The 18,017-nt window shown below is 41.7% G+C and overlaps 1 protein-coding gene across 1 annotated transcript in view; it reads right to left on the minus strand.

Annotated features, from left to right (window-relative positions):
* Window positions 1-6,097: 6,097 nt before the first annotated feature.
* The window catches only part of EXT1 (exostosin glycosyltransferase 1), a 333,345-nt gene continuing 321,425 nt past the window's right edge, over window positions 6,098-18,017 (minus strand). Inside the window, exons 10-11 of the mRNA XM_081952824.1 lie at window positions 14,427-14,598; window positions 6,098-6,635 (exon numbers count right to left, since the gene is read on the minus strand). Coding sequence (XP_081808950.1) covers window positions 6,450-6,635; window positions 14,427-14,598 — 358 coding nt within the window. The 3' untranslated portion in view covers window positions 6,098-6,449. The remainder of the gene's footprint in view (window positions 6,636-14,426; window positions 14,599-18,017) is intronic.

The following is an 18,017-nucleotide window of genomic DNA, read 5'->3' on the forward strand; positions in this document are numbered from 1 at the left end:
GCTTCAATCGTATGATTGTGGTTGCCACATTAACTCTTTTTTTAAACCATTCTGAAGACACTCCTATGTTGCCTTTAAGCAATCTGCTTGCTACCATGCCTAACAGAAAATGTATTTTTTTCTGTTTAGCCCACACAATCCAATCTTGCTTTAAATCTTGCAAAAGGATATTGGCTGTCACCATATCTAGCTGGAAATATTGGACCAATATAATTGAAGGACACTGGATTTGGGAAAGCTGGAAGGACACAACCGTCTCTCTCTTGGTATAAGGAGCTTTATAAATTCCTTGTCTGGGGATGTAAGGAACATTTTTTAACCATTTCATCTATTTCAGCAGCTTTAAAGTTACACTGAACACACATTGATTCTCAAGGGGAGAATTTGTTTTTGAAAGATTTATATTAGAAGCAGAATATTTGAGGGCCAAGCAGGGATAGGGAAAGAAATCTATCTTCCATTAACTGCTTGGGATTAGAGATATGAAGGCAATATTTTTCTACTTCCTATTTGAGATCTTTGGATGAGATCTTTCACCACATCCCTCCATCTTCAAGTCAAGAGATGCCCTTTTAAATATTGTCAGCTTACATGTCAAAGTCCCTAAGCAGAAACAGTGTCTCAACTGCTTGCAGGGAATTAAGTTATAAACTTAATATAAATGTACTAAGTTTAACAGCTTGTACAGAGATAAGCAACTTGGCTTCTCTGGATAATACATTTCAAGCCCAACAAAATTTTCTCATTTATTGTACTGACTTGGGATGATGGGAGCCAGAATTCAAAACATCTAAGAGAAGCCAGTGGTCTATCCTGCATATATTGTAAAAAGCAGAGATGGTGACATCACAATTCCCCTTTTTGTGATTCTCAAATCCACCCAAAATTATGCTGTGGAATTTTTGGTGGCAAAGTTCCCACTGAAAGCATACATTTTGCTTTATGAACAGCATCTCCTCCTCTATTTTTTTTTTAAAAGAACAAAACCTTGACAGCTTCCTTCAGTATTTTTGTGAAAGAAGTAAACTCTCTTCTTCTGTAGGAGTCAGCCTTTCTCGTTAATTTTACAAAAAACCCATTTTAACCCACCCAAAAAGCAAGGGCAGGGTTAGTCTGGGAGAAGATTTCAGGGGCAGTCAGTGAAAAATCAGGGAACCTTTTGTGCATCCATTATGGATACAGAATTGATGATCTATTTTCCTAAACAAGTTGCCCTTTTAAATATTTGCTGAAGTGCTGCTTGTGTTGCCTTGTGTTAACCCAGGCTTCCCAAGCTTATAGTAGTGTTCTTTTGCTTGACAATCTGCCTCTGCTGGGAATTTGCAAAAAAATGTAAGAAAAATCCCCGCTGGGTTGGAATAAGCCCATGTAGTCCAACATTCTGTTTTCCAGTTGATTGTTGGTGGGAAGCCGCACTCACAATGGGAGTGCCGCAGCTTCCACCCACTTCTGTTCCCAAACTAATAGTGTTGTAAAATTGACTGCTTCTAATGCTGGAGTATCTTTACATCCAACATAGCTAGGGGCCATTAATAATGTCCTCTATAAACATGGCTGATGCACACATTCAGAGTTTTTTCTATTACACGATTACAATGTTATTGATGAAAGAAAGTCCTAACCAGACTGTAATTTGCTGCTGTTCTCCTATTTAATTCTTCATAAAATTCATAGTTTGGCTACCCTGGATTTGCTGTCCATATGACTATAATCTCAAGATTCCTTGTTAAAGTATCCCTAAATTTCTTGATTAATATGGTAGAGAACACTCAGTCTTGACAACTTCACGTTAGCGCATCAAATGCATCAAGTACACCCGGGGTGTCCAAACTTGGGAACTTTAAGACTTGTGGACTTCAACTCCCAGAATTCCCCAGCCAGCCATGGAGAGCAAACATTTCCAAAGTTGTCTACGAGACACATAGTTCCCTAACTGGTGGGATGTATCTTGGAAACACATTACAAAAGAGAAAATGCCCCGTATGTTCCTGAAATTATCTTGAAATGAATCTGTTTCCTAGTTTTTTGCTTAATTTACTGTAGCTATCTGTAAAGAGCAAGAACAGTGAAGGGTATTCAGAGTTAAACAAACAGAGTAATTCTCTTAGCTACACACAAGAGAAAGGAGATGACCAAAATGCTTTATTAGGTATCAGTTAGTCTTGTATCCAATCCATTCACACACTTTATAGCCTGGACAGTGTTTTGCCATCCTATGTATATCTTTGGGCTATTGTATTTTTCTCTTCCTTTTTCTCCATACAAACGGATGTAATGTTGAAACCTCAATAGTAAGTTACTGCAGATTACCAAAATAGGTCAACAGGATAAATCAAGCTTTGATATAATGATGGTTTTCCAGGGACTGGACATAATAAATGGCTAGTATGTTAAAATATTCATGACTGGGAGAGACATGGGAACAAGGTCAGCCAATGAATAGGCATAGCAACTAAGTCAGCCAATAGGAGCTTAAACAGATCTGAGTCTGTGCAAAGAATTGAAACAGAAACTTAAGCAGTCTGCTGCTCTGAGAAGAAGAAAGCATTCTGTCTGGGCTTGTCTGCTGAAATGAAGCTAACTGCTTGTGTTTGTAACTCTCCTGCCTTGTGTTTACTTGGAAGAACCACCTGTTGGTATTGTACATTTATTAATCTATTCTTATGTATATAAAGAAGTTAATGAATCCAGCTGAATCAGTTATCTGTGTGTGCTTTCTGGATTTAATTTTTGCAACAAACTCTGACATAGTGCACTAGATTTTTTGAAGAAAGTTACATATTCATCTAACCTCCTTTTCCATATTTGATGTTCTCCAGATCTGTGGAGATTGCAAATTTCAAGGATGTAGCAGTCATAGGGATACCAAAGCTCTATCACTGCCATACTGTTATCGTTATCATTTTAAGGCTCTTCCAGAAGAATTCAAAAGTTTCAGTTTTATGTATTTGAGAGGCTGATTTGGATTTTTTTTTTTTACTCAAGCGATGAACCATATGACATCCAAAATTCAAGATGGTGCTGATACAGCTGTTCCAAATCCTGATTTTTTTAAAAAAAATCGAGATCATTTATCTTTTTAGTGTATGAAATCAGGCCAGCAGCATATAGCTTTGAGGGCTATAATCATGTCAAATTTCAGCATTTTTGTCGAGAAGCCAAAGCAGAACGTATTAATATTTTATTGCCTTTTTCTTTTTATAATCCCCCTGCCCCTTTAAAATACAACTGAAATTTAATTAATAAGAATATCAGATAATTTATTCCTTCTATAGGGATATGCCCCATGCATTAAGGAAGATTTTACAAATGTAGCTCTGTGCTTCTTTTCAAGAAGAGAATGATGAGTGCAATTGATTATTATTATTATTATTATAATAATCATCATGTTGGATGCATAGGTCTTGTGGAGAAGATCCAAGTGCTCCCATTAGACCTTGGAGGAAACTTGCAACTCTTTTAAACTTTAAAATCTGAAGTGTTTTCAATGGAAAAGTCAGGGTTACGAGGCTAACCCGGTTTGTATAATTTTGGAAATATGTGATGTCTCTTCTCAATTCTACTTACACCTTCTTAATTCCTTTAGGGCAGTTTTGAGTAAACACTTCTAAGCTTGGAGAGGGGAACATTGACGGTAGATTGTTTTTACGCCAGAGGAAAATTGTACTTTCATTTGTCTGCAGTTTCTCTTTGATGGGTTCACACATCATAACCTGTCCACTAAGAACAGCTGCAGCTAGGCAGAACATGTTACCACACTGGTTCTATCCTGGACGTTGCTATCTTTATTTTCTGTTCTGCACATGGACGGAACAATCTTCATTGAAAAAATGTAATTTCTCCCCCTTTTCAAATGGTGTGCGCATGCCAGTCCCAGAGAGGTCCCAGAGATGGGCTGGCAGGGCTGGGGGAAGGGAAAAATGCCCCCGTTTTTGCAAAAGATGGGCAAAAAACAGGCCATTTTCCACAAAAACTGAGACGTTTTTGCCTTCCCCAGCTCCCAGAAACACTCTGCAGGCTTCAGCAGGGATGGGGGAAGGCAAAAATGCCTCAGTTTTTGCAAAAAATGGCCCATTTTCCATAAAAATGAGGGCATTTTTGCCTTCCCCCAGCCCTGCTGAAGCCTGCAGAGTGTTCCTGGGGGCCAGGGAGGAAAAAAAGTTTTTTTTTTACTGGGTAGTTTGCAGGCACTCCCTTAGCTCCGGCGAGGCTGGAGCGCCCCCCACCCCCGTCAAAACTTTTCACCACCGTTTCGGTGGGCATGGCTTGTTGAGGGGGTCATGTGACTGAGTGTGCATGAGTGACATCAAGTTGGGCATGGCCACTCAGTCATATCCCCTCCCCCATCTAGCCATGCCCACTGAACCGGTAGTAAAAAATTTTGAAACCCACCCATCTTCAGATAGATGGCAGCACCTAGTTGATCTTGGCTGATCCTCAAAAGTTGGAAAGGCCAAACCTGACCAGTATCTGGTCCAGAGACATCTAGTAAATTTTAGTGATTAAAATTATATTGAAAGCCAAAAATATTCATGAAAGAATAGTCAAGCCACATTGTTTTGGTCGCCACGATGTAAAAAAGATATGGAGACTCTAGAAAGAGTACAGAGAAGTGCAACAAAGATGATTAGGGGACTGGAGGCTAAAACATATGAAGAACGGTTGCAAGAACTGGGTATGTCTAGTTTAATGAAAAGAAGGACTAGGGGAGACATGATAGCAGTGTTCCAATATCTCAGGTGTTGCCACAAAGAGGGAGTCAAGCTATTCTCCAAAGCACCTGAGGATAGAACAAGAAGCAATGGGAGGAAACTAACCAAGGAGAGAAGCAACTTAGAACTGAGGAGGAATTTCCTGAGTTAGAACAATTACTCAGTGGAACGACTTGACTCCAGAAGTTGTGAATGCTCCAACATTGGAATTTTTAAGCTATTGGATAACCATTTGTCTGAAGTGGTGTAGGGTTTCCTGCCTAAGCAGGGGGTTGGCTTGAAGACCTCCAAGGTCCCTTCCAACTCTTATTCTGTTCTATTCATATTATTATCAGAAAAATGTCCCTGGTACTTTCATGAAGCTATCAAGAAAAGATATTGACTTGAACGGGAGTTCATTTTTTAATCAATATCAAAACACACAGTGCACAATCCCACAGGTGTTTGGTACCCATGGCTCCAATTGGACATTTCATTTCTTCATGGCACTATCTCAAAATGAGGAAACTGAAACAGGAGGGAAAGAAATATTGACTTGAAAATATCAAGTCTTGAGCTGCTGTTCAATGAGGCACTGGGAAATAGCCAGCAGGAACTGTGTGAATTCTAGCAATCCCTACTTTCCAAGCCCTTTCCAAACTTTTTTATTCTATTTTTTTTTTTAAAAAAGAGATCTCAATCCTTGCATTGGAGCAGTAGAAACTTCTTCTTTGGGCTCTTCCTTGGCCGGTAAGGGGGAAAAATGACCCCCTCCTTCATTTCACAGTCCTGAAATTATGTGAAAGGTGCGGAAAGGATCAAGTGTGATTTGAGATGGACTGCAACAGATTTCTATCTTGGAGCAAGCCTCAAATACTTTCCCTCATGTTTTGCATTTTTGAATGTGCTTGCATGTCTTTTATGTTGATCCCATTTTCAATAAAAAGGCACAATAAAAAGGACGCGGAGGCTCAATGACTAAGACGCTGAGCTTGTCGATCAGAAAGGTCGGCAGTTCACCGGTTCGAATCCCTAGTGCCCTGTAATGGAGTGAGCTCTCGTTACTTGTCCCAGTTTCTGCCAACCTAGCAGTTCAAAAGAATGTTAAAATGCAAGTAGAAAAATAGGGACCACCTTTGTTGGGAAGTTCCGTGCACCTTCGGCATTTAGTCATACCAGTCACATGACCACAGAGACGTCTTCAGACAGTGTTGGCTCTTTGGCTTTGAAACGGAGATGAGCATTGCCCCCTAGAGTCGGGAATGACTGGCATATATGTGCGAGAGGAACCTTTACCTTTACCTATCTTCCCTTAAAAGAACAACATATTGCCTCAGTCCCCATTTTTATGGAAATATTATTTAGAAAAACCCTTGAAAGAGTCACAACAATCGACACAATGTTGATTAAAGAAAGAACTCTGTTTTAATAGGGATTTTTTTTATCATTAAAAAAGTTTAAACCTGCATAGCAATCATTTCAAAAAATAATTATTTAATGTTCCATAATGAAACTGTACACAAGCTAGTCTTGAGGGACTTGCAGCCTGTTGAGGGGTGTTTCAAAAGCAGTCCAGCGCAATCCCAGTTTCCCTTTGGGTCCAGAGCTACTTGGCTACTACATTGGCATGTCGCAATTTTTGGGGAGGGGTTGAGTTGCTCTTGGCGCAGTCTGAACTCGAGGATCTGTGTGGGTCTGCGCTGGGCTGAGGGGAAACATCCAGTTCTCGCTCCCACCCACCCCCCTCAGCTGGGCTCCTCAAAGTCGTTCAATGTCTCGATATTTCTTCCTCAGGATGGAGACCTGATCTTTAAAGAGCACAGGATCGAGCCTCATCTGAGAGTGGATCAGCGGCATATAGCCAAACCAGCTGGCAAAAGTGTTCATGCAGCTTTGCCTCTGAGCAAAATGATCTGGATCAGCCCACCGAGAAGCTCTTGAAGTCTGCAACAAAACACAAAACGCAAGCCAGTTTATTCTCCAAAAAGTTTTTTTATAGTCCGTTTCTTTTCACCTGGAAAAATTTCTAGAACTATGAAGAACCAGAGCATCCCTGTTCTGACCGAGGCTTCCCAAGAGCATGAAGCAAACTCTTGGTCCTGACAAAAACCCCTTTTATTAATTGACTATGAATTCTGCTCAATCACATCCAGCAAAGTCTTTCAAGGGAGGATTTACAGTCACTGACCTTGTCTGGCTTGGAGAGCTTCCAGGCCCGATATCTGCAAAACTGGGAAAGGAGTCTCGGAGAGTCACGAACCAATTAAGAAAACTAATTGTGTCCTGCAAACTCCACTCCCCTTTCGCTCTTCTTTTACTTCCTCTGGGAGGGGCCTTTCATCGTCCACCTATGGCCTTACTCCCAAGTCAACCCCTGTTCTTTAGCTGTTCCCTTCGTCTAGCAACTCTGTGCATGCGCATACTTGGAACAGGCTCCAGCTGTTCGACTGCCTCACTGATGTCTGACTCTGAAGGCAGCTAATCAACTGGCATACGGCTCTGGTCCACTCTCTGCCTCCGACACGGAGCCCTCATCAGAGCCTTCCCCAGACTCCAGGACTGGCCCACATCCCTCTCCAACTTCCTCACTGTCCGAATCTGCTGCCAGTTCTGCTGGCAGGCCACAACAATCCCTACCTCAGTTTCATAATCTTCACTGCCCCTCTACCCTCCCCCAAAACACACACAGGAGAGAAGCAGAATGAGGGAGAGGTCAAAATTGATCATGTGACCATAGGGATGCTTCAGTGTAAGTCACATTTTCAGTGCTGATGTAACTTTGAATGGTCACTAAACAAATGGTTGTAAGCCAAGGACTTATCTGTTTTCTACTTTAATATCTCAGAGGAAATGCTTCTTGTAAGGGTTACCAGTCTGTAGAGTTACTTGGCCAAGTAGAATAGTTGGGAATGGGAGATGGATAACATGCAGAAATTAATCATAATAGTCTTGCCTCTGTGCCTTTCTTGTCTAAACATGTGAAAAATGTTAGGATCCCAGGCTAAATATAAATCCAGAACATCATCTTTTAAGTTTTCTCCAACTACCATTGTCACAGAACATTTTTGTTTTGTTTTTGGGGGGCAGTAAACAACAAAAAAGTGAGTTCTAAATAGCTCTTACACTTATATACCACTTCATAGTGCTTTTACAGCCCTCTCTAAGCGGTTTATAGAGTCAGTCTATTGCGCCCAACAGTCTTGCCCCCAATTTTATCAAGCTCGGAAGGGTAAGAAGGCTGAGTCAACCTTGAGCCGGTCAGGATCAAACTGCTGGCAGTCGGCAGAATTAGTCTGCAATACTGCATTCTAACCACTGCGCCACCACAGCGCTCTAAAACTGAATCAAGGTCATTAACAAAATAATATCCTAAGAAATCTTGGTCCTTCTAAGAAGAAAGACAACATGTCTTCCTTCCTCATTTGTGTGGGGCAGAGCCATCTGCACCAAGACCTTTGTCCTCCTAAAAATGTGAACTTCTATAATCAAAAGAAATTCCAGATTGTATCCATTTTACCACTGAGCATTGTTTATTTATTTATTTATTTATTTATTTCGATTTATCAGTCGCCCCCTCTCCACAAAGGGACTCGGGGCGACGAAGTTGGATCTGCATTTAATATTAGTTTGATGCATTATATTGGCAGTAATAAAACTGGTCCTGTTTTGCTGACAGACACATTGCCTGTGCTTAGCTTCAGGACAGTAAAAAAATCACTTGATTTGAATCTTTGGAATCAATGGCTCAGCGGGAAATTGTTGCTGTCTTGCCTTGGGTGAGCAGAGAGCTTCTGAAATTAGAAGTTAGAAATCCTCATTTCTGAGGGATTAGACACTTGGAACACAAACTGAACAATGCTGTTCTCTTGCTAGCTTGAACTCTGTTTCAGGAGCATAAAATGTCAGAAAGGTAACTCTGAAATTCAGGGATTGGAGAACAAGCCAAATTCTATTGAATTCAGGATAATGTATTATCCATCTGTTATTGTTTCCCTCACAGGCAGGGGTAGCACATTACGATAAACAACAGTTTGGTTTAACCATGCCAAAAGCCAGAGTAGACCAAAACAGAGAGAATGAACGGCTATCCAACCCACAGTGGTTGTATTCACAAATATTTTTCGGCGTATAAGACGCGCCAAGGGTTGGAAGAAGTAAATAACAAAAAAAAATTTTAGCACTCTGCAGGCCTCCCAAACTCTCTGCACGCCACATTTTTTGCAAAAACCTGGGCATGCATAGGCTTTGGGAGGTTTGTAGAGTGCTCCTGAGGGTGGGGTTGGGGGGCAAAAACGAGCAAAAATGGCCCGTTTTGCCCGGTATTTATTTACAGGGGGAAAATGTCCGGACCAAACATAATTTCTAATGTTGGATTTTCCCCCTTACTAGAGGGAGCCCCTTTGTGGACCACTGTGAAGCCGTTACCATGGCAACTCCAGTGCGCTCTGTACAGTAGAAGCCATTTTACAGCAGTACGGCAGAAGTCATTGTAAGGTACAACAGGCTGTATCTTAGCAGAACACACACTCCGAGGGGTGTCTTACCCCAACAGTATTTATTTCCAGAGAGTAAGTTATCAGTGTACCAAGTTTTGTTGAAATTGCTCGACGTGGTCCAGAGTTATGCTGGTATATACACACACATACACACACCTGTTTATATATATATATATATATATATATATATATATATATATATATATATATATATATATATATATATATATATATATATATATATGTGTGTGTGTGTGTGTGTGTGTGTGTGTGTGTGTGTGTGTGTGTGTGTGTATGTGTATATATATGCTGGTTTTGTTGTATTCGGGTCATTTCCCGCGTAAGGTTGAGATTGTCTTTGCAACGTTTCGGCAGGATCTCACCTGCCATCTTCAAGCGTGGGCTTAAAATGGGAACGGAGCTGCCGTCTTTCTGTAAGTCTTAGTGGGAGGGGATGGGGTGCTGGCTTTGTTTCAGTAAGTGGAATGATTGGTTGTGTGGTTGTATCATGATTGGTAGATTGGTGCTGATTGGTGCAGGCTGTGTGTGCATTGTTGTTTTGTATTGTAACGGCTTGGGTGGTGGGGTGGTGTTCGTTTGTTGGCTAGGGCTGGTTTCCAGATGTTTGGTAGGCGGGAGGTATCATCACATTTGTTCATGCTGTGGGGGTGTTTCTCTATTTCAATGGCTTCCATGATTATTCTCTTGTGGAGGTGTTCTGTTTTGGAGATTAACCTGGCTCCTTCAAAGTTGATTTCATGTCAACTTTAAGGCACCTGAAGCTGTCCTGTAGCTTTATATAGATTACATCTTAGTCAGTGGGATTAGGGAGAAGGAAAACAGAGATGATTTAGCATCTTAATTCAGTTTTCCTCAACTTCAGCAACTGGAGAATTCTGGGAATTGAAGTTCCACACATCTTGAAGTTGCTGAGGTTGAGAAATGCTGCATTAATTTATTAGTGCTCTGTTAGACAGAAGAAGCAGAATGATATGCTGAGAGGAGTTTTTAGGGGTTCCCCGATAACACAGAGAAGAGTCTTAAATGACAAACGGCCACTTGTTTAAAAGATAATCCTATTAGCTGGTACGCTTCCTGTGCCAGCAACACGAGTGTGGTTACTTCATTTGAGCCTTCTTCCATTAATAGTTTTATTTCCTTTTCACTCTCAGAACAACATATGTGCTTTCCATTTATATCTGAAGTGTGGAATTAGTAAGAGCATTTCCATATGATTCCGTAATATCTGTCAGGCTGGTTGGTATGCTAGATTCCTTCAATTAAACAATGCCAATGATCTCTGCAGCAGCCCCTGCCCTCTGGAAAGAGGTCCCTGTCCTCCCTTCCTCAGATCCAGATGCCTCCCCCTCCTCCTTGTGTTTTAAAGTTCTTCATCCAGAACTTTCGCAAATGATTGCATGGGCTTGTTCCTTCTTCATTCTTGTCCGCTTCTTACCCTTGGAAATCAGGTGGTCCTTGACTTACAACCATTCGTTTAATGCCATTTGAAGTTACAATGGCACTGAAAACAGTGACTCATGACCATTCTTACAACCGTTGCAGCATCCCCATGGTCACGCCATCAAAATTATGGCATGTAGTGTCACGTGTTCACCTTTTGTGACGTTCTGACAAGTAAAGTCAATGGGGAAGCCAGATTCACTTAATAACCTAGCTTAATGACCGGAGGGGTTCACTTAACAATGGTGGCAGGAAAGGTCGTAAAATGAGGCAAAACTCATTTATCATCTTGTCTCGTTTAGCAACGGCAATAGCACTTAGACTTATATACCGCTTCACAGTGCTCCACAGCCCTCTCTAAGCGGTTTATTTATTTTCCCCCAACAATCTGGCTCCTCATTTTACCCACCTCAGAAGGATGGGAGGCTGGGTCAACCTTGAGCCTGGTGAGATTTGAACTGCCAAATTGCAGGTAGTCAGCAGAAGTAGCCTCCAGTAACTGCACTTTAACCACCGTGGCTCATAATGGAAATTTTGGGCTCAATTGTTGTCGTAAGACGACAACTACTCTTTTATTCTTTTATTTTTGTATTTCCCCCCCTAGTTTTTAATGTTTTTGCTTGGGAATCATCCAGAGTTGTATGCATTTTTAATTTAAAAAATTATTCTAAATCACAATGCAGCATGATCAGGATGAATTACAGGCAGTTCTCACTTAACAACTGGTCATTTAATGACCATTCCAAGTTATGACCTGTCCTTGAAGTGATGACTACTGCAAACCCCTCCATGGTCATGTGATTGTATTTTAGGTACTTGGCAGTCAACTTGCATTTACAACTGGTTTCAGGGCCCCATGTTTGTGTGATTGTGATTTTGTTAATATATATTTTTTGCTGATTTTTAGGAGAATGTTTTTGCTTAATAACCATGTGATTTGCTTAATGGCCAAAGTGACTTGCTTTACAGCCACTGTAAAAACAAACATTGAGAGTTACACTGTACAGTCAGATTTGCATTGCACTTACAATGCAAATGCACTTACAATCCCTCATGTTTGTTAAGCGAGAACTATCTGTATGGTGAATCTGGGTTAAACACAGACAATAATTGCTACTGGATATCCCTGAACTACAACTTTCTGCTCTGTTCTTGGGAGATCTGGGTCAACGACATTTGAACTGACTACTTGTGGTTTGTGAACTACAGTTTTGTCCTGCCATGTGACAAGGAGACCTCATCATTCTACTTACCAGGGTTAGCATTAACAAGCTGACTTCAAACTGCATCTCTATTTTCATGTTTCAGATTAATTACAATTTACGTTTTAAAAAGAGGCAAATGCCTCAGTTTGCCTGCTTGAAACTGGATTAGATTAATGGTCAAGAGTGAAACCTACAAGGTCTCATCTTTAGTATAATTCCAATGGTGGCTTAAAATTGCGAATTGAGGCCATTTAAGGATTACAGTGATAAATATTTACAGAAATGGCTATTCTAGAACAATTTTGCCAAATTTCCACAATCTCAAAAAAAAAAATCCAGAAAAGTAATTTAAAAATAATAATTCTAGCTGAACTTGCCCCGTTCTCAAGCAAAAATCCTAATTATTGCAATTGGCTAGCTTTTCATATGTATGGCATCTGCAGGGAGAATTCTTAAATTTAAGCCCCTTTTCAAGAGGCAACTGGGCTTTCTGCTTTTTCTTTGAAGACATTTTACTTCTCATTCTTGAAAGAAGCACCTTTGGGACAACCATGACTTGGTTGTCTGAGAATCTCTCCATAGACTCTTAAATGTAAGCAAAAAGAAAAAAAATAGTCATCAACCACAGACCATACACTTCACCCCCCAAATTAACATAAGCCTCCTAATGGGGCAGAGAAAAATTCTGAAGCTTTCCGCTCCCCCCCCCTGCATGTTTTTACAAGAACTGATTTTAAATAATTATTTCGAAAATAGAAAATTCACATCTGTTGCGGCTCCTTTTGTGAACATTTCTCCTTTCAAATCATGATGGCAGACTATTTTGGAATAACACCAAGTTTTATGTTTATTATATCCATTCGCTTGTAGGATTTTTATAGCATTTTTAAAAAGACACAGCGCTGTACGTCTATGGAGATTCTCAGACATCCAGGTCGTGGTTGTCCCAAAGATGCTTTTTCAAGAGGCAACTGGACTTTCTGGTTTTTCTTTGAAGACGTTTCGCTTCTCATTCAGGAAGCTTCTTCAGTTCTGACTGGATGGAAGGGCGTGGAAGGATTATGAATTATGAAGGAATGAAATCCTTCCCTCCCCCTCCATCCAGTCAAGAGCTGAAGAAGCTTCCTGAATGAGAAGCGAAACGTCTTCAAAGAAAAACAAGAAAGTCTAGTTGCCTCTTGAAAAAGCATCTTTGGGACATAGTGCTTTATTTTAGACTAGCTGCATACCCGTCCTTTGTGACGAACAGTGGCGTAGCGTAGGTTGTCAGCACCCGGGGCAAGGCAAGTAATTTGCGCCCCCTAACCCAAGGGCGGCCCGACTGCAGCTGCCCCTGGGTCGGCATCAGTCAAGTGAGGCTCTCCATGCTGGCCTCCTGCCTTCCTCCCGAAAAGGAACTCGAAGGGCAGCGGGAAAAGGCTCGACTGAAGGGAAGCAGGTGCCGCGGGGGTGGGAGGCGCACCGGGGGCTTCAGGAAGGTGCCGGCTCCCTGGGGCGCTCCAGGCGGAGCGGGAGGACGCGGTGGCGTTGCAGCGGCGGGCAGACGGAGCGCAGCGCCGCTCTCCTTCGGCTCCCGCGGGGGCGGCGCGGCAGGTCTTGCCGGCTCCGCTGGGAGGTAGGCGGTGCGCAGGAGGGGCCTGGGCGGGCCGGGGCCGGGGAGCTTAGTTTGCGGGCCGAGCCGGGCGCAGAAAGAGGTGGCCACAGTCCGGCAAAGGGTGGCGCGGGGCGAGTCAGGGCGCCCCCCCAGACGTTGCGCCCGGTGCGGCCGGCCCCCCCTGCACCCCCCACGCTACGCCACTGGTGACGAAACTATGTGATTGGGCAATGCAGGAGAAATCCGGCTCACTCTGGTTCAATCTGTTGGCTCAGTGGTGGTTGGTGACTGAAACACACAAGGATTCCCTTGAGTCCGGAAGTAGTTGGAAGGCATAGACATTTTGGTGAGGTACCGATGTTTAATACTGTAAGGAGCCCCAAACTGCTCCCGAGTGAAGAAGTGAAACGTCTGCCAGTTTGAACTGAGGTAACGGAATGTGAGGCAACTGGCAGTTGAAACAGAGTTATTTTCAGGTGGGGAGGGGGAGTAAAACTCCTTAGGATCAGAATGTGTTAATTATTGTGTAAGAAACACTGATGATCTGATGGTCATTTTGAAAAATCCTTTCTTAGCGAGCACCTAGAAGCCAACATATGTGCCAAATTTCCAAGTTTGTAGGCTTTACGGTTCTGGAGATTTCGTGAGGAGTGACTGGTATTTGGCTTTTATATACAGTATATAGATTTATAAGTGAACTCTCATTGGTATAGATTAAGAATAGATATCATACATCTATCAGTTGGGCTTTGTGGCAAGAATACATTAGTTGGGATTCTGGCAGGTACCCTAAGGTTTCTTGTGGACATAATTTTTTTGTGGTCTTATTTACAGATGATCCCACTTTCAGAAAGGTGTATGCAATTATGATAATCCTTGACTTACAACCAGTCACATTGAAGTTATGATGACACCCCCACCATAAAACAATAGTTACAAATCCCTTCCAAGAAGGTTGAAGTAGACTTTCTGCACATACCTGTCCCATCATGGTTTCCTTGTACTGTTTCTTCTGTGTTACTTTGATGGGAGGCAATTTTGTCACAGCGGACACCAAAAAGTTCATTAAAATGTCTTCACAATTGGCTAGTTGGTCCACCACGTTCTTCAGACTAGCAGGCAGGTAATGAGTGTACAGGTAGTGATAATATCTGCAATACAAAAATTGAGGGCCTTCAATGAGAATTATACATACACATTTACTTGGAATAAGGCACCAGAACTTCAGGGTAACTTTCCGATAGCCACCAAATTGGATTAAATGGCTTTTCCAAATGCATCCAGGAACTATAAGGTTGCAACTGATTTAGAAATGTAGGCAGCTGTCACATTAGTACTGATTGTAAGTCTATTCAGCAAACGTGTTGGCTATTCCTAGAAATTCAGACAATAGTGGAGTTGACAAACTGTCTACAGTATATCTTATGCACTGCAGACTTTTAAAACAAGTATACTAATATTGCATCCAGTTCTGGTCATCGCAATAAAAAACAAGAAAAGACGCTAAAGCCCTAGAAGGAGCAGAAAAGAGCAACAAAGATGATAAGGTTTAGGTAAAGGTTCTTCTCACACATATGTGCTAGTTGTTCCCGACTCTAGGGGGCGGTGCTCATCTCTGTTTCAAAGTCGAAGAGCCAACACTGACTGAAAATGTCTCTGTGGTTATGTGGTCGGCATGACCAAACATCAAAGGCGCACGGAATGCTGTTACCTTCCCACCAAAGTGATCCTTATTTTTCTACTTGCATGCTTTCGAATTGCTAGGTTGGCAGAAGCTGGGACAAGTAACGGGAGCTCATTCTGTTAAGCGGCACTAGGGATTCAAACCACCAAACTGCCGACCTTTCTGATCGACAAGCTCAGCCTCTTAGCCACTGAGCCACCACCTCCCACATATGATAAGGGTTCTGGAGGCTAAATCATATAATGAATAGTGAAGAGAACTATGTTTAGTCTAATGAAGAGAAGGTTTAGAGGAGACATGACAAAAATCTCCCAATACTTGAAGAGCTGTCACAGGGAAGACGGCATCAATTTATTCTTCATAGCACCTGAGGGCAGAGCAAGAAGCAATGGGTGGGAAGCTTATCAGAGGGAGATGCAACCTGGAAATAAGGAAGAATTTTTTGACAGTGAGAATGATTAATCAGTGGAACAGCTTGCTTCCCCGAGTGCTCCATTGCTGGAGGTTTTCAAGAAAAGATTTGTCTGGATTAGTATAAGTATTCCTATCTTGGGCAGGGGGTTGGACTAGAAGACCTCCAAGGTCCCTTCCAGCCCTATTATCCTAAGTTGTGCTTCCCCCTTCAAACTAGAAGCAGAAGAATCTGTACTTATATAATCCTAGCAGTGTCAAAATGCCTGAAGGCATCTTCCGTGGGACTTCCTACACTCCCTGTTCCGTTTGGCTTTTTAACATTTCTTACATATTTTAATTAAAGTTAACGAAAAGGGGGCATGATGCAAAGCAAAGCAATTATCCTCCAGCATAATCAGTATTTCCAAGAGTGCCACTGGGTCTTAAACGGGTCTCAGATGTCTTTTATAAAATAAACACGGGGAATGTCTGGAGATGAGGGTCTTGGATTTGAATGTTTTCACCTGCCTCCACCGAAGATAAGGGCATGCCGGGTTAGAAAGGGGCATCTTGAGGATGCAGCAACTCAGGATGGGTACCATAAAGCAGGTAAATCCATACTTTACACATTATTCAGTCTCCCATGCCCATTTTGAAATGGCCAAGCAGCCATTTGTTGGAGTGTCTATGAGAAGTTCTTATAATGCCACACCTGTCCATCAGCTCAAGAGGTTGGAGAGCCATTTCACAATCCAGGGAATGGTCCAAAGAAGAAGTCCCTAAAGCAGAAATGGGCAACCTATAAACCTCAAACAGAGAGGAAGGAGTCCAAATGGAGAAAGAGGACAGATGTTGCACCAATGAGCAATGATCTACTTACTCCAGACCATACCAGCCTGGTTGGGAGATGACAGGAGCTTTGGTACTACCATATTTTTTGGACTGTAAGATGCACCGGAGTATAAGAAGCACCATGATTTTGAGGAGGTAAATTAGAAAAAAAAGTTTTTGCACACTGCAGGCCTCCCAAACCCTCTGCACACCTCATTTTTGATGCCCCTCCCATGAGCAAAAAACGACCCGTTTTTTGCTCATTTTTGCCCTCTCCAGCCCCCAGGACCACTTTGCAAGCTTCCCAAAGCCTCTGCACGCCCATTTTTGCAAAGGGGGTGGGGTTTCGGTAGGCCAAAAATGCTGTATTCAGTGTATAAGACGCACCCAGATTTTCACCCTCTTTTTTGGGGGAGGGGGGGGAAGCTGCGTCTTATACTCTGAAAAATACGGTAAGTCGGAATTCACCTGCTTAAAAAAAGTGTCTAAAATGAATTATTGATGGTATCAGCTTCTGATGACAAGGGAAGTCCAGAATTCAAACTTTCTTGAAAAACTTGAGAAACAGGAGATGCTGACATAGTGGGGCAAAGGCTATTTATTTATGTAAATAAAGTAAATTTACACAAATTTACTTTATCTCTTTTGTTAATGTTATTTAGCCGTTTCTGGAAATCTATCACTCATTCTAAGAAATCTGAAGAAGAGTTGCAATGCTGGTGGACCGTGGAAGAGAGAGAGGTCAGTTAAACTTTTAGTTCAATCAGAACCGGACTGTTTGACCATCTCCCTAAGGAAACCAGATGACCATTCCTTTGCAGTGATATGTTTTTATTTTTCAAAGGAGGGAAAAAACCCACAATGTCAACAACTTTCCTGCAGGGAAAGACAGAAGCCTTTCTTTGCTTTTCTCGTCCTTATGAGCCCAACAAGCAAACATGAAGACTCACAAACTGAGATGAATTATAAACGTTACGCCAATGTCCAATTTGACTGAATCAAGATGGTCAATCAACTTAAACCTCAACTTGCTTAGGACATGTTCATTCTCCCTTGATGCCAAAGAAAATTTGGGCAAAATCCTTTTGAAGACTTTAGGAGCTTTTTTGAAGTCTGCTATTGCCCTTAAGAGAGAGCATTCAAATCAAATTGCTTTTTTTAGAGTGCAAGTGACTTGAAAGAAATTGAGAAAAACACACTAATGACTATCAGATCTTCAAACCAAGAATCAAAGTCATTATCTGCAGAAGAGAGACTCAGACTTTAATCCTTTAGGAATCGCCCTTGATGTTTTAACAAAATCTGCTTCACAAAACCAAAAATTAAGGGAGGCAGAGAAAAAAATATGAAAAAAAGTAATAAGATATAACCCAGGATCGTTGTATGTCTATGATTTAACTCAACACGGAATAGATGGACAAAAGAGAATTTTTCAGTAAATAAATACTCTCCTTTGGAGATCTACACCAGGAGGAATAAAATGATAGAAGAGGGAAGAGCAGGGTTGTCAAGAAACAATGGTTGGAAACTAATCAAAGAGAGAAGCAATCTGGAATTAAGGAGACATTTCCTGACAGTGAGGACAATTAACCAGTGAAACAAGCTTGACTTCAGAAATCGTGGGTGCTTTATCACTGGAGGTTTTTAAGAAGGGACTAGAAT

Source organism: Natrix helvetica (genome assembly GCF_964273705.1).
Source record: "Natrix helvetica genome assembly, chromosome: 4".
Classification (NCBI taxonomy): Eukaryota; Metazoa; Chordata; class Lepidosauria; order Squamata; family Natricidae; genus Natrix; species Natrix helvetica.